At 47.2% G+C, this 16,412-nt stretch overlaps 1 protein-coding gene across 8 annotated transcripts in view; it reads right to left on the bottom strand.

Moving 5' to 3' along the window:
* Window positions 1-15,952, bottom strand: part of SMIM11 (small integral membrane protein 11) — a 64,886-nt gene extending 48,934 nt beyond the window's left edge. For 3 of the 8 annotated variants that reach the window (XR_012039664.1, XM_072846146.1, XM_072846153.1), the window contains exons 1-4: window positions 15,828-15,952; window positions 14,694-14,755; window positions 10,627-10,742; window positions 8,775-8,954 (exon numbers count right to left, since the gene is read on the bottom strand). Coding sequence is in view for 6 of the 8 variants with exons in the window: in XM_072846146.1 (XP_072702247.1) it covers window positions 8,787-8,954; window positions 10,627-10,647 (189 nt within the window). In the remaining 2 variants the exon portion in view is untranslated. The other 5 variants (XR_012039663.1, XM_072846107.1, XM_072846122.1 and 2 more) reach the window with 5 other exon arrangements.
* Between the last annotated feature and the right edge of the window lie 460 nt (window positions 15,953-16,412).

Here is a 16,412-nt window from a genome sequence, read left to right as displayed (position 1 = left end):
ACTACATATCGACGAATATGAAGTGGTGTGAAATCAGCATGAGGAAAGAAATCGGACCAGTGCCTCTTTACCACAAGGATAGGCAGTAATTGCACAGTAGCTTGGTTTTCTTAAGAAACAGATGATGCACACCCCATTTTCCCAATGACTCTTTACCTTCACCTGATGACACTGCACTATACTACTGGGGAGAAGTAACAGCCTCACCAGGCTCAGCCTTACCGGTCTCTGCCGCCATGGCTTACACAGCTGCGGGTTTAAGGCTGCATTGCAACACTTCTTCATTGGTAGGGTGTGTCTTCTGCCATCCCTAATTAGCAGCGGAGTCCATGGGACCGCGTACAGAATCACCTGCTTTCCTTCCATTTTAGCAATGAGGAAGTACCAAAAGGAAGTAATTTGTGTCACAGGAATTTATCAGTCTTTCCTGTTTTGTATTCTTTGGTAAAACGAGGGTGAAGCTGCCCTGAAGGGTTTCCTGGAAACAAGAATCAGGAAAGAGGAAATGTTTAGTACCACATCTCCCAGAGAGTGAGGGAAAAACATCCTTTCCCTGCAAAGGGCTGGGAAAGCCCCACTAAACACCTTTGCTCTTCCCAGCCTCCCCCTGGGAGGTTGAGGGCTGGCGAAACTTTTTTTACCCAGTCCTACTTAATGTGTATGGAAACGTGTGGGCAGGAAAAAGAACTGAGTCTGAAATCAAATGAACTTTGGTGTTTTACATAAAATCCTCTGAATGAGTCCTTGTGCTGGTTTTGGCTGGGATACAGTTAATTTTCTTCATAGTAGCTAGGATGGGGCTATGTTTTGGATTTGTGCTGAAAACAGTGTTGATGATAACACAGGGATGTTTAGCTATTGCTGAGCAGTGCTTACACAGAGTCAAGGCCTTTTCTGCTTCTCACCCCACCCCACCAGCGAGTAGGCTGGGGGTGCACAAGGAGTTGGGAGGGGACACAGCTGGGACAGCTGACCCCAACTGACCAAAGGGCTATTCCATACCATATGGCATCATGCTCAGCATGTAAAGCTGGGGGAGAAGAAGGAAGCGGGGGGGCGTTTTGTTTTCCCAAGTAACCATTACGCGTGATGGAGCCCTGCTTTCCTGGAGATAGCTGAACACCTGCCTGCTCATGGGAAGTAGTGAATGAATTCCTTGCTTTGCTTTGCTTGCGTGCGTGGCTTTTGCTTTCCCTATTAAACTGTCTTTATCTCAACCCACGAGTTTTCTCACTTTTACTCTTCCGATTCTCTCCCCCATCCCACCATGGGGGGAGTGAGCGAGAGGCTGGGTGGTGCTCAGTTGCCAGCTGGGGTTAAACCACTACAGGCCTCTTCTTTCTTCTTTCCTCCCCCTTTGCTGCTGCAGAAGGGTAATTACAACCCATATTTTCTACAAAACGTTGTAACCCTTTGTACTGAAGAAAAATATTGCGGCTCATACAGTTCTGACTCAACTGGTAATTTAGGATGACAAGCAATTCCTTTAACATATGACTAAACAAGCTAATAGGAGGATGTTACCAAATAGCATGCACCTTATTCAAGAGCACTTGAAATAGCATGCATGAGTCTAATATCTTCTTGGTAGATTTTAAATACCTATTATTTTATTAGGTTTGTGAGCAATAGCTCTTATAGTGAGGCTCAGTACACTTGACCATTGCAGGATGTCAAAACAAATCTCTTTGTTCCCACTCATGACTCTCTCTGTGTGACTGAAATGCACCACTAGAATAAAATGATTAAACTATCTTTGCATAAAGAGGAGAGGCAGATGCAAATGCATATGTTGATGAAGAAGCTATAACAGATGCCCCTCTGTTCTAAGCTAGCTGGAATGCAAATCACCTGAATTTTCATTATGTCTCATTGACTAATTACTTCTAAATGCTTTTCCAAGTCTCATCTTCATGGAAAAAAACATTTATTTTTCCTCCAGCTCATGAAGCAGGCCTGTAATGATAGGCTCAACATAGTTTTTTCCCTATTTTCAAGTCCTGTGTCCTAATAGCGTGCTGCAACCCAGGGTACAGACAGGACAAATGCACCTGGGGAAAGAGCCTACAGAGGCCCAAGCCAGGGATGTAATAATGGGACACAAGGTGTGAGCTTCTGTGCCTGAGCAGGCAGAGTGGGGCCCATTTGGTGCCACGCCTGAGAACTGGGAGAAGGCTGGCCAGGTGGTGGAAAGGCAACCAACATCGCTTGAAGCCCTGCCTCTGCCTCTGTGAACTTGTTCCTTGAGATTTCCTTCTGCAGCGACCATGTGGAGGAGGTATGGAGAGCAATGCACAGAAGAAAGAAGGAGGGATATGGGAACAATACTCTATGTAAGAAATGCAAAATAAGAAAACTGTTTTAGAAAACTGTCGTGGCAACTAAGCACCACACAGCCGCTCGCTCACTCCCCCCTGGTGGGATGGGGGAGAGAATCAGAAGGGTAAAAGTGAGAAAACTCGTGGGTTGAGATAAAGACAGTTTAATAGAGAAAGCAAAAGCCGCGCACACAAGCAAAGCAAAACAAGGAATTCATTCACTACTTCCCATCGGCAGGCAGGTGTTCAGCCATCTCCAGGAAAGCAGGGCTCCATCACACGTAACGGTGACTTGGGAAGACACACACCATAACTCTGAACATTCCCCCCTTCCTTCTTCTTCCCCAGCTTTACATGCTGAGCATGACGCCATATGGTATGGAATAGCCCTTTGGTCAGTTGGGGTCAGCTGTCCTGGCTGTGTCCCATCCCAGCTTCTTGTGCACCCCCAGCCTACTCGCTGGTGGGGTGGGGTGAGAAGCAGAAAAGGCCTTGACTGTGTAAGCACTGCTCAGCAATAGCTAAACATCCCTGTGTTATCATCAACACTGTTTTCAGCACAGATCCAAAACATAGCCCCATCCTAGCTGCTGTGAAGAAAATTAACTCTACCCTAGCCAAAACCAGCACAAAACCAAATACATGTAAGGGCCAGACTCATTTATATGACTTAAACTGCACGTAACTGTCAGTGTCTGACATTTATTATTGACTAGCTCTAAGCCTCCTCAAATCAATGAGAAACACTAAGCCAGGAAATTAGCCTGAATTTAGGCCAGAGGAACCTGAGTCACAGCAAATCAAAAGAGCCATAGGACTGGGAAAGTGCCACAGTATCAGAAGCTGAGGCATTGGAGAGCAAAACCAACCAATATGAGGAAGTCCAGGAAAAAAAGAGACTAATAAAAAAGGATAGTCACCCATGCTGTGTTTCTAGTGATGAATAGGAAGCAACTATATACATTCTCTGCTCTGTAACAGCCATCTCAAGAGCCTTTGGATAGACTTTGCAGTATCACGGTGAGGCACAGCCTTTGATACTGGTACACACAGATATCTTCAATAGCTCTTTCATCAGATTCAAAGAGGGAGAAATTTGCCATATGGAGATACACATGAATACATGCCTGATCACTCATTTGTGCCCAAACAAACTTTTTCTCTACAGGAACATGTGAGGAGTCCATTGCTATAGGGATAACTGTTCTGGCAACTACCAGGTATTTCTGTTATCAGCTGGAGAGGGCCAGCTGGTTCTGATTATCCCCAAGACTGGTACACGCATATGCCAATCAAGGTCCAGCTGAGCCTAGATGATATGCTGGGCTTGCTCCAGTATCCAAGACAAACCAGCTTCAAAAGCCAAAGCCAAACTGTGGAGTGACGTGCGTTGTGCGTAAACATCCAGCCACCTCTGAGTCCCCAAATCAGGTAGCCGCTTACAGCCAGCCTGTCTGAAAATGGTGTTTGGCACATATCCGGGGGGGAATGTAAACTCAGGTTTTAGAAATTTTACCTGATCTGCCTCCACACACTCATGTGGGTTGTACATTTGTTTGTTTTCCATGTGATCAGGAGCACGTCAGACACAAGACTGCAACAGGGTAGTAAGCTCCTTCATGTGATCTCTCTCAGCTCCTCACTAAACTTGACTTGAAGGCTGAGGTTAGTACATACTTAATAAATAGGGAGAGGATGCAGCAAGTTGATGCACCTTTGGAAGCAATTTTGCAAAGACTGTGAAGAACTGGTGAAGGCTGAAACAAGAGAGGTTTGTTTCAGCTTAGTCGACTGGTTTCTCCCATGACAGAGCTGGGAGAGTTTGCCGCAGTGCTCCTCTTTGGCCAGAGTTGAGGCCAGGGGATTGACAGTCAGCAGGTAGGCAGAGATGCTGACAGTGTCACAGGTTAGAGCTGGGATCAAGGAGAACCATGAAGAACTCTACCCCAGACAGAACATTTGCAGTGCCTTTACTGAGAAGAGCAAGAAAAAACAGCTGGAATTGCTGATCCCCAAGAGGAAAACTGAGGAAGGAAATGTGGGACATAGTTGTTTGCATGTGAGGCTCTTGGAAGAGCTGAAAAATATTTAGCTCCCTGACTTGCAGCACAATGGCTTGAGAGCAATCTCTCCTGCCCCTCTCCTCACCTTCTCACCAGAAGAGTGTGACCTGGCTTGCTTTCTGGGATGGGAACACCTACAAGAGGATCCTGTGTAGATCCCTTGCTATCTAACAAGCTGCACGCTCATACACACTGAGCACTTCAAGGCTCTCTATCCTTGCTGCCTCCTCTCACTTGCAGAAACTCAATCGAATTGAACTCTCTGTTCCTCTTCTAAACTTGCCAGGACTAATCATATAACCCTTCTTTCAGTAAGAAACCAGACTTTGAGGTCCCCAGCTGGTTTCCGAACAAGAAACCGAAACAAATCTGAGCTGCTGTCTCCCCCCAGCGTCAGCATATTTTCTTGTTTAAGGCTGCAACTGTGGCACATAGGGTGCCCAAACGTAAAAAAAAAACCTGCTGTAACCTATCCAGTGATAGCATAGATCAAAACTCTACCCTGGTATGTCAGAGAACAGATACTGGTTCAGGTTTGGGAATGGATAAGATCTCTTCTTATTTTGGAAACTCTAGGATATCAGCCTGCTGTGACATCCATCACAAGCTCTAGGGGTTATCTATGCTACAGCGCTACTCTGAAGTTAAGGGAAAAAGCAGCCAGGTTGGACCAGATTTGAAGTCTTACACATACAAAGAGGTTTTCTGATTTGGCTGTAGAGGCAAAAAGATGGTTATGTGGAGGACTTCTGAGGAGACTCCTCACAGCCGCTTCCACCCACCCCATTTCAAGCCAGGGACAAAAAAGAGTCTCCTTGTGTTAATTCCCTTCTTGCACATGTTTGGCAAGGTAGGGCCCCCGGATTTTAATGCCAGTCTTGATTGCTTTGGGTGCTAAATGGTGCCCAATTGGTGCCCAATTGCTTTGATGCTAAATGACTTGCTCTAAAGGGAGATTGTGTACCTTTGATCCTGCTTGCAAAGCAACTGTATTGAAGTGGATAATACCTCTGCTTTCAGTTTAAAAAACAAAACAAAGGTCATTATGACTATTGGTCCAGAAAAATCTACTCTTGGTTGAGAGTCTAAAAAAATCTAGATCGGGGCCAATATTCAAAGGCAACCAGTGACTGCATGGAGCCAAGACACTGCTTACTTCTGAAGCTGGTGGACACTACACAGGCCTGACAATTTCCTGTTAAGGTTTGGGTGTGTGGCTTAGCTAAGTACCTTGACGCATTTCCCTCAATAGCTGTTTAATGGAGGCAGTTAGCAGAGCCTGTTCTCACTGAACACCGCAGAGCCATTTAATTACATTACCATTCAATTCCACCTTTGCATAGACAGATTACTGCCGAGACTGTAGAGGGAACTGCTGTAGCAAGGATATTGCTCTATCTGGGGAATGGGTTTCTGCAATACCTATATTCCCCAGTCACCAAGGTGACCACAGGAACAGCAAGATTTTAAAAATCACTGCAGTTCCTGGTGAGTAACTCCACCACAGTGAGAGCTCTATGAGCATCAGCTGTGTCAGCTGCACACAAACTTAGTCAAGTAACGCTTGAAAGAGGGATACTGCAGCAGCATGTGCTGGTGCAACCACAGCAGGCACCTCAGCCCGCAGCCATAGGGAGAGGGCAGGAGCGAGCCATCCCAGAGGCCTCCCACATCCTGCTGGGCTCCCAAAGCTTCTCCAAGGACCCTTCACTTCTCCTCTTCCCTCCTCTCCCCTCTCCACTGTCAGATTTCAGCTTCACCTTAACTTCCAGAAGTTACAAGGATCTAGGAAGTGCTTTATAACGGAAACGTGAAGGCAAACGTACCTGTTGGCATTGCTACTCATGCCTAAGCCTTTATTTCTGTGAAAAAAATCTGCTCTGGTGATTAACCTACTGTGATGGAGTTGGCTTAGACTCCAGGATTTGGTGTTATTGCACATGCAGGAACAGCTAGTAATGGTAATGAAACCCCCCTCTGCTTCATAGGCCAAGTAATAAATAGAGAGCCATACACAGTTCTCAGATACTGTGCATAGCAAAATAATATAAGAAACCTTCCAGCATGAAACTTCCTCAAAGGTTTTCATACTGACACTGTGATTTGCTTTACTCTAAGGAAGTCCTAGGTATGGAAAGTGGTTTGAGAAAGACCTGCCTGGAAAAGCTCCTCTCCTGCATTTGTTCATCTGGGTTCAATAAAGGGCCCACAAGTTGCAGATTTACACCCCTGCAGGAAGCCGTTGCTCTGAAGAAGTTGCACAGAGCCCTCCCCATTTCCTTCTGTCTGTCCATGAACCTTGTACACACCCATGACGGATTCAGAGCATTTTTCTCTTTAAAACCAGCCACCTCCTTGCAGCAAATCTTTAAAAACTGCCTCCCCTGCAGCTCTAACTGTAGCATTTGAGTAAGCAGCAACCAAGGCTGTTACTTTTTTTACAAAGGATTTTTTATTGTATAAATAGAGGCTTAGATATTTTGCTGTACGTATAAAAAGTTAAGATACAGTTTAAGCTAATGTTACTCTTGAGGGTTTTATTCCTTTGACACATCCTTCATCTACAGGAAGGCTTCATTCTCCCAGGAAAGGAATCCAATGCAAGCTCCCAAGTGTCTGAAAATCTGCAGGGTGGGGAAACAGCAGTGAGAAGAGCAGGCATGATATGCTGGCAGCACATGGGCTAAATCTGCTTGCCCACGTGGCACGCTGCAATCGGAGCTAATCACAGCTCTGCAGTGCTGACACTGGAGAACACTTTCAGGGTAGAATTCACCCCTTCTCGCAATCCCATTATAGAAAGGCATGGCTGACAGTCCGAGAGATGGCAGAATTTAGGAAGGACTGGGCCTCCGGTGGGCAACACTGGGTGACTGGGCAAGTAGGGTATTTTCTGTGAAAACAGAGATGCTTTAATGTCAGTCATTCAACAAGGTCAATGTCACATGCTGGACACAGACGCCTTGTGAGATGAGCTCGTTATCCTGGCACAGCAATCCCTTGGGCTGTGGACTCTGGCAGGCAGAACTCCCTGGGGCCCAATGCTGCACACGCAGCACAGTATGGTCTGCTCATTACAAGTAGCAGGCTTGCTCACTTGCAGGGCAGTCCATCTCTCATTTGTTTAGCAATAAAACTCCATATAACTTACTCTGTCTGACTTATTCTGAAAAAATGGAAAGAAGTGTTCTCACAGCATTTTCCAGTGGCTAGCTAAACTGATTTAAAACAAGAGTTTAAAATGGCACAAGTCTGCCCAGAGACAAGTCCTCAATCTGACATAAACGGGAGACTGAAAAACACCTTTGTTTTTGTTGTTTTTTCTATGCGAGTGAACCACTTCATTCCCATGGTTATTGCCAGGGCCTCATTTCTACTCACAATTTCCAAACCCTTTGCACGAAATACAACTGTCATAGGTTTGAAATCAAAACTAGCAAACATTTCTAAAAACTGAAACTCTCTTCATATGTGAGGTGATGACCTCAAGAGGATAGTAAGTTTTTTAGTTTAATAAAGAGTAACATTACATCAAACTTCCACTGAGCTTACAAAGGGCAGGCAGGAATAGAATTCCCATTTTGCTGCAGAACAGAGAGATGTGAAACAAACTGATACAAAAATCACATACCAAACAAGTCAGGGAATATAATCTTAGCACCAATCAGCACTCATTTAACTAATGGACTTGATCCAATAAGGCAATGATTGCTTAAACTTTGAAAACAGTGGGAAGGAATTCAGCACACAGGGAATGCAAACGCAAAACTTTAAGAAATTTTGTGATGTTCATTTTGCTTTTTTATGCAGAAAGATGTCCATTTTTCTCAGTGAAGTATATATGGTGGATATTACATAGCATAACCTGTAGCATTTCTGTTACCTTGGGAAGCTCCACGGCATGAGATTGGGCACTTCCAGCTAAACTATCTACAACTTGTCATGTATTTAACTAATATGGAATGGCTGATTCTTTTCTATCTTAATTATGTGATTTAAGGCCAAGAGGTCTGACTGCATCATCCTGTCTGTCATGCCTCTCATGCATTTTTTGCCAATTCAACCATCTCTTTATGTATCAGGATTTCCTGTGCAATTGGCTGGGCGTAAAAATTCAGGGAGATTAAGAGCAGAGAAGGAATATTGTGCTAAGATCTCCTAAATCACAAAACATGGCTGCCAAGTTTTCTGGTGGCAACTGCAGTTCTTACAAAGAATGGGCATGATACGGGTGTGTGAATATGCTGAAGCATCGCAGGAGACAAATATTACAAGAACTCAGGTAATGGTGATAGTTCTAATTGCACAATCCAAATGTATCCAAGCCAAAACATAATGGGATTAATATGTCAATGCCATTATCAAATACCAGGATGTCGAATAAATTCTATACCTGAGAGACTCTTCAGTCATCCTTCTTCTCTACTTCTGTTTTAAATTTCTCTTCACGTTCCCTCTTCAGTTTTTCTTCAATTTTTTTGCTCTGGTACATTTTTACTCCAGCAAACGCTAAGCAAAGAATCAATGTTTTAGCTGCCAAAATGTACATCAGCAACGGGAAATTCTCCAAAGCCTGAAATGCAAACCAATATATTTAAGCAGTTACTGGAACACTTGGACAATTAAAAATGAATCTACAGGGATGCTATACAGCTTCCTACAGCAACAGCATTATTCAAAGCAATGGTAATGCTCCTCTGTTCATGCTTTTTTTTCTGTAGGAAACTTTAAACTAGGCAGATCAACATCTAGGGGAAAGGACAAAAACAAGTTCACTCAAGTTTGTATATGAAGCTTCTTTGAACAGGTCTTTGCTGCTTTTGCTTGCTTTACAGCAAATGGAATATTGGCACAATCTAGAGCTGAAAAAGGGGAAGAACTGAATATCTTAAGATAATTGTAAAAGTGGAAATGCTTCTGAACAATTCTCACATGAGCGATGAATCTGTGCATATCAGCTATCAGACATGATCCCCAAATACACTTTTGTGCTCCTAGAAATTTTAATCCATGGTAGTTTTGCAATTAACTTGCCCAGATGTAGAAGGTATAGATATAGACCTTGAAACTGCAAGAAAAGTAAAAAAACCCACAGCCTCCAATTATTCAGTTTCAGGAGTTTTTAATGCCTGGAACCACTGAAATTGCACAGCGTATTTCAATGTTATAAAAGCATGCTACTGCAAGTGTACATGGAGTGGAAAATAAAATGCAAATGGTTAACACTGTGAACTCAGAATACAAATATAACAAGAACAGCACAAGCACTCAGTGAAAGATGTCAATTCCAGAAGGATATTGGAGGTACATGAACTTCCCAGCACACTGTTTCAAAGAGCCACCTGGCCAGCAAGATCGGTCCAGTGGTGCACACACAGTAGGTTCACAGTGCCAGCTCCCCCTTAGCGAGCCTCCTAGTACTCCCCTGTACCCTTAGCAGGCCTTCCAGCACCTCATAAAGCTGTTTGGTCATTGTCAAACTACTGAATTCAGAAAAAGCCTTGTATCCATACACCATTAGTGTGTCCCCTTGAAGTCCACCTGATTTGTGGAGTCTCAAGTGGGGTCTTTTATAACACTGATCTCTACAAGCTGCATGTTACCTTTGACATCAGGTCACTCCCCTCTAATTTTGCAAAAAACCATCATCCTGTGTCAATCTTCCCACATATTAAAAGCGGCAATCTCTTTGAACCACAGCTCTGCAACACCAGTAAGGTAAAGCCAAGGCTGGGGGTTAGCAATGCTTTCTTGATAAATGGTTTGATTTAACATGTTAAAATTTTTAATGCCTGAGGTACTTGCTCAAACATTTCTGTGCCTTACACACATACCCTTCAGAGTGTTTATGGCCCCAATACACTAAAAGACATAGTGGAGAAAATACCCTCCAATAATGAAAGTTGCTGAGGAAAGAGCAGCCAGAGAAAAGCCTTGAAAGAGGAGAGCCAGGAGGAGCAGAGGCGAGCAGAACAGAGCTTGCCTACCAGCGCTGCGCTCAGGTCTAAAGTGTGAGGCCCCAACAGCAAGTACTGGGGCCAGCCTGCAAGGTGCAAGCAAGTATGGCAAGAAAGGACAACAACAATGAGTCCTCTGTCCCTGAGGTGCAGAGAGTGTGGTAGTTAAACAACCTTCACCTAGGCAAGGAAACCATCTTTAAATACAGGACCCACCCAACCACATCTTACATGCATCTGCTTGAAAGAGCAGAAATTCACTGCTTTATGAATGTGAAACATCCTCACCTTCCAGTTAAATGCCACCATCTTGGCTGCGTGATGATATTGTCTGTCCCGCAGCAGGCTGTGCCCAGCACCGATGAGCGTCACACTTCTAAAGGCACAGACCAGGGCAGGAGCATCTTGAAGAAATGGAAATTAAAAAAGAATTAGCCAAACTGTTTCTACTCAGCACGTCCACCCTGCACCTCTCTGACAAGCTCATCTGCTGCACAGTGCCTGGCAGCATACCAGTGCCACACGGTTCACAAATGACCTACGTGAGCCTTTTTGGAGCTGAGTGACAGGAGCAACATCCATGCTGATGAAGGACAGGGGTTTGACAGGCCCCGGGCAGGTGCCACACTTGCGCAGAGCGGAGGCTGCGCTTCCACCGTGCACAGCACATCTCGGCAGCTGCCCAACCAAAAACACAACGCTGGCTACTTTCGAAAGCTTGACACGTGCACATCACACCGCCTCACTGACGTCTGAGATGTAGCGGACAGCAGTACACCCAGAAGAGCTGTCTTGTGGTTTTTAAGCCCACCCGCTCTGTTCAGAGCCCAAATGCCTAATGAATCCTAGTATCTAGTATCATTTACCAGTTCCCTCTGATTTACTAATAAATTAAATTCTCCATGCAGCCCATAATAACACAGAAGTGAACCAACCACTCACTGGATCCCTTGAGTGGTCAACGTACATTTCAGAGCTGAACTTCGAGGCTGAGAAATGCCTGAGGGGATGCTGAAGGCTGCAGCACACAGCCACAACGCTGCCCTCCGGTCTCTGCTTGCTGCTCCACCAGCACTGACAATGTTTCAGCCACTGGATTTCAAATTAAGCACGTTTCCCTGCCTGACCCCCTCGAGGTGTTTTCTGTATGTGTAACAACAGAGTCACTGTCGAAAAGCAGGAGGAAGCCCTACAGCTTGGTCCAAACCTTCACCAGCAGCTGGGCTGAATAAATCACCACCACACCACAATAGCTGCTCCTGACCTTTCTTCAGGAACAGGGAGTCAAGTAAATGTTCTTGCAGCTCCTGTGCTGCTCAGCCAGCTTCTTCACAGAGGCCTTATTTCTCCAGCTAGGGTATTCTCTTCCCTCCTCTTCCCCCAGCTGCAAAAGCCTCACCCTGCAGAGACCACCCTGGAGATGTCCCCATGGAGAGACACCACTGGAGATCTCCGTTAGCAAGATCGAACTATACCGACGCAGTGGCGTGGTCAACTTGTTTGTCATTCAGTATTTACTGTGTTGATCCTGAGTTGTGCAGCTCGCTTCTCCTGCTGATAAATGTCAGGGCATCTGTGAACTAGGGAGTCACTAGTATTTCACCTCTAAAAAAAAGGCATTTTAACTTCTGATGTTTCCTCCAGAATTTCAGTGGCCATTAAGATTTGAAGTTCCCTGCCAGATGGTCAGAGCAAAAATCCCACATCAGAGCAGAATCTGGTTCTCAGTGCACGGTTCAGATGGCTACATGCTTCTCAATGAAACCCAAGTTACACAAGCCTGGCCTGACCTGAAGGGACTGCACTGCCCAGCTGGGGTGTCCTCATCTCAAAATGCTGACTTGGGTGAGGGCTTCATCAGACACAGTCTTCACTCTTCTCCTAAACTGCTATAAATTCTGTGCTTCAGACAGAATCAATTTTGCAACATGTTGTAAAAAGGCAAGAATTCAGCCATTCAAAGACAGGCTAGCATCTGGCATATGATGCTGAAAATGGGGTTTTAGTGATTTTTTACACATGGAAAAAGTTTTAGACTCAGCAAACGTTATGCGAGCCCATCTGTAGGGTCTGATTGCAGGGTACTATCCCACCAGCAAGAAGCAGTGTATAATGTGTATCACAGTGTGCACTTCTGTGAATGCTCTTGGTTGCGAGTTGCTTATTTAAGCATTCAGCGCAACACTTTGTAATATTTCCGCTCTGCTGAGACACGAGCCTGAATCTGCCTGAACTGTGTATCCACCAGGAGTAGCTGCACTGAAGTGACAAAGGACAGGAATTAAAGAAATTCTCCCTTTGTTCTGAAGAGTGGTGTTTTAATCCAAAATGTTTCCTAGGAGAGCTGATACTTTTGATGGTCTGCCCTCACAGTGTCTTCTGCAGTTGGAACTGAGCCACCGCTCTCTCCATGTTGCGTTCCCACATCCTGTGCCACCAGCCTCTGGTGGTCAAGCACTTCTCCTCATTTCACCTCTTGACTCTTCCAGTCTCCATTTTGATCCAGACCTTATTAAATACAGCTGAAACCCCAGGACAGAAAAAAATGGGTGGAACTGGGGCACAGGGCAGGGAGAAGAAAGTGGGAAAAGGAGAGAAAAAGGCAGGATTCACTTCACATTTGAAAAAAACAATTTGTTAGCACTGAGGTCGTTAATTCAAAAGAAAAAACCTCAGACACTGTACTTTCAAGGTTGTGGTATCTTAAAAGCATGCAGGCAACTAAACAGCTGAAGTTTCATGTTTACTTTTTCAGAGGCAGATAAGGCACAGATAGGAGTTCAGAACACATCTACAGTCAGGCATTATTTGCTCCCCAGGAAAATGCAAGCTCGCTTAACAAATACAGCGCTATTGGGAATGGAGACTGGGCCCCATGGAAGGTCACTATTACCTTCACTCACAACAAGGAGGACTCATGTTGAGCCACATGAGAAAGAAACAGGAGCACTAGGCTCTGCCTGAAGCCCTGCCGGAGACTCTGTGACAGACGCTCCATAAGCTATCCATCACGTACTTGTAGACTCCTGTAAAGGGTAGGGATAAAATGATATCACTCTCACACATATTGGTGGCCCTCTTCACTGTGATTGCACCTCGCAATCACTAGACTATTTACACCCAGACCTCCTCTGTGAAGCAGATCAAACTACTGCAGATAGGAAAGGAAGAGAGGGTCTGCCTGTACTGCACACCTCAGTGCTGTACTAGCAATCCTCCGTTATCTCCAAATGCTGTGAGGTCTTCTGGGTCCAGAGCAGGCAGAGAGAGTCACCAATGCAGCCCTAGAGGCTCATGTCCTCAGCAGGGCTAAAGAGCTCTCAGGGAGGGCTGCACCAAGTCCCAGAGCTAGACTTCAGCTGACACCAGCCCCAGGATCTCTGCACAACGCTGTGTTGTGCAACACAGACCACCCCAGACAAAGGAGTTGGGCCCCAGTCAGACGGGAAATCTGTGGTGGAGCACAGAATTGAATCCAGGTCTCTCAGCCACTGAATTACAGCTCCAGTCCACCACAGCAACCACATCACAGCCCAGCCACTCACACCATTGTTTGCTTATGCAGCGGCAGGGTATCGACTGGCCTGCACGCACCAGAAAATGTCCAGACAGGCATCTGGGTACTCACAAACCCACTTGAGTTGTATTGGCTGAAAGTCTCACTCAGCCTGCCAATAACTCCATCTACTCAACAAAATGGGACTCGAGCTATTCTTTTGTCTAATGGGAATTTCTGAGCATCTCCATTTTATCCACTTTGTGAAAAGCTATAAAAGCCACCAGCCTTGGAAAGCAGCAAGCTACTAGGGTCATATGACTGCATTTAAAATGGACTGATGGCTGAGTATGTCCTAAGCTAGAAAAGGGGTTTCATTCCCTCTGTCTCTTGTTGCTGCTTTCTTTAACGCACATATTTCAGGAAGCAAAACGCATGCTTCCCACCTGGCCAGTCACTGGAGGACTCACCACTAGATGTGACCTGCTGTGTCATGCATCAGGCTTAGCATCTGCAAGACAAGCCTCTTCAAAAAAAAGACTACTGGGTCATGGGAGAACATAGTAATATGGCAAAGCCCAAAGGCTGCAGGGAAACACAGTGGGAGCAACTGTGAGCCAGAGCTGCTGCACTAAGAATCCATCACAAACCACTGCCACAAGACGCAGCAGTTATATTAAGTCAGAAGCACTCAGAACTGTGTACATTTACATTTACATGTGTAGGTAGGTCAAGGCATCACTCCATAAAAAGACCTTTGTAATCATTCAGTTTATACTAGTGTCACTGATAAAGAAATTCCTAAACTAACACCAACTCAAGGAACTCAAAAACATAAAGCCATGTAAGTTCCTCATACCTGAAGAAGCAGAAATTAAAATATTAGTGATTCCTCTGGCAGCTCGTCACATGCTCCAAACTCTGGAAAATAAGAACAGAGCAGATGGGTATATCAATCACGGCAGCTGGATTAAAATCAAATCAAATCAAAACCAAAAATGTCAGTGGCACATCAGACTGTTCCACTGTGGGTCCCAGGACACCATTTCAGCCACATCCTAGGGTCCTTGCAAGCTGCAGGCCCTCGCTTGCTGCCACCACCTTGCCCTAGGAGGGTCTGCTGTGCTGGCAGCCTCCGCTGCCTCCATTCCAACCCCAGCTCTGCCCTGGTCCCTGGTCACCTTTCCTGGTCCCTGCAGCACCAGCGCCCAGCACAGCCAGCAACCCACACACACGCTTGAGGAAACCAAACTTTTTCAACAAACTATAACTTCAGATTCCTCTTTCTGACTTATTTGCTTCATTTTTTCTTAAGAAAACAACAAAACTCGGCAGATTCATACGCAGTAAAGCGCACTTCCAGACGGCCGTGCATCGTCCCCAGCGGCAATATGCCGGCAGACGGCCGAACAGGGCCGGCCTGCGGTTTACAGCCAGCGACCGTGTCTCCAGCAGCTTTTAAACCTCACGGTCCCTCGTCCGAGAGGCAGCCGGGAGGCCGCAGGTTACTGCGAGGGACCTTCAGCTGCCGCCTCACACAGCCGCTGGCGGCAGGGGTCGGGGCGGGAACAGGGCCTGTGCGGGGGTCAGGCAGGCAGGGGAGGGCAGGACGACAGGCAAGCAGGGGGGGCAGGCAGGAGCACGCAGGCAGGAGTATAGGCAAAGGAAGGCAGGCTGGCGGGGGCGGGGGGGGCAGGCAGGGGGCCTGGAGGACAGGCAGGGGAGGCAGGTAGACAGGCAGAAGGGCAGGGCAGGCAGGAGGGCAGGAGAAGGCTGAGAAGCCGAGGCTTCTGGGGCTGGCTGGCAGGGGCGCAGGCCGGAGGGCAGGCAGCAATGCAGGCAGAGCAGGCCGGGTCGGGTGCGGGGGGGGGCCGCCCCGCTCCTGCCCGATCTCGCCCCGCCGCCCCCGCCAGCCCGCCCCCCTCCTCCGCGGAGCCGCGGGCGGCCGCGCCAACAGGGGGTGTGGGGGAAGGCCCAGGAACACGTCTCCTACCTCACGGGGCGGCCATGGCTCTGGGCGGGAGGGCGCGATAAACTACATCTCCCAGGAGCGGCAGCGGCAGGGCCCGGCAGTGCAGGACCGGCAGAGCGGCCGGCTCTCCCCGCCTCGCCTCGCCTCGCCTCGCCCCGCCCCGGACACCTCTCCCGCAAACCCGCCGTGCCCCGGCCGCCGCCTGTGGCCGGAGCAGAAAGTAGCCCCTTGTTTCTTCCAAAAAAATAATAATTTTGAGGTAAAGCAATTCCCACATGTCCCAGAGATGTAGGTCCGAGGGCAAAGCAGTCCGGGTCCCTGTCGTCAGCTTCGCCTCACAGCCGCCTGCCAGCCACCGGGAGCAGGGCCGGGCCAGAGGCGGGAGCTGCCGCCTGGTTTTGGCGGGGAGCAGGGCCTGAGCGGGTCGGCGAGCTGCTGGGGATGCTGGTGCACCTGGACAAGCTCTGCAGGGGTGCTCCTCCGGCTGCACCTCGCCGGAAGGGGCTCTCCGTGACTGTAGCATGGCCGTAGGGCCCGGGCGGCCTCCAGCCGCTCGGTGCAGCACACCGTCTGCGCTGCACCAGCCCGCGGGCCCCGGGGGCAGGG

This window comes from Ciconia boyciana, chromosome 1 (genome assembly GCF_034638445.1).
Source record: "Ciconia boyciana chromosome 1, ASM3463844v1, whole genome shotgun sequence".
In the NCBI taxonomy this organism is placed as follows: Eukaryota; Metazoa; Chordata; class Aves; order Ciconiiformes; family Ciconiidae; genus Ciconia; species Ciconia boyciana.
The sequence above is the reverse complement of the archived record's forward strand: the minus strand, read 5'-3'. Positions and strand labels throughout refer to the sequence as shown.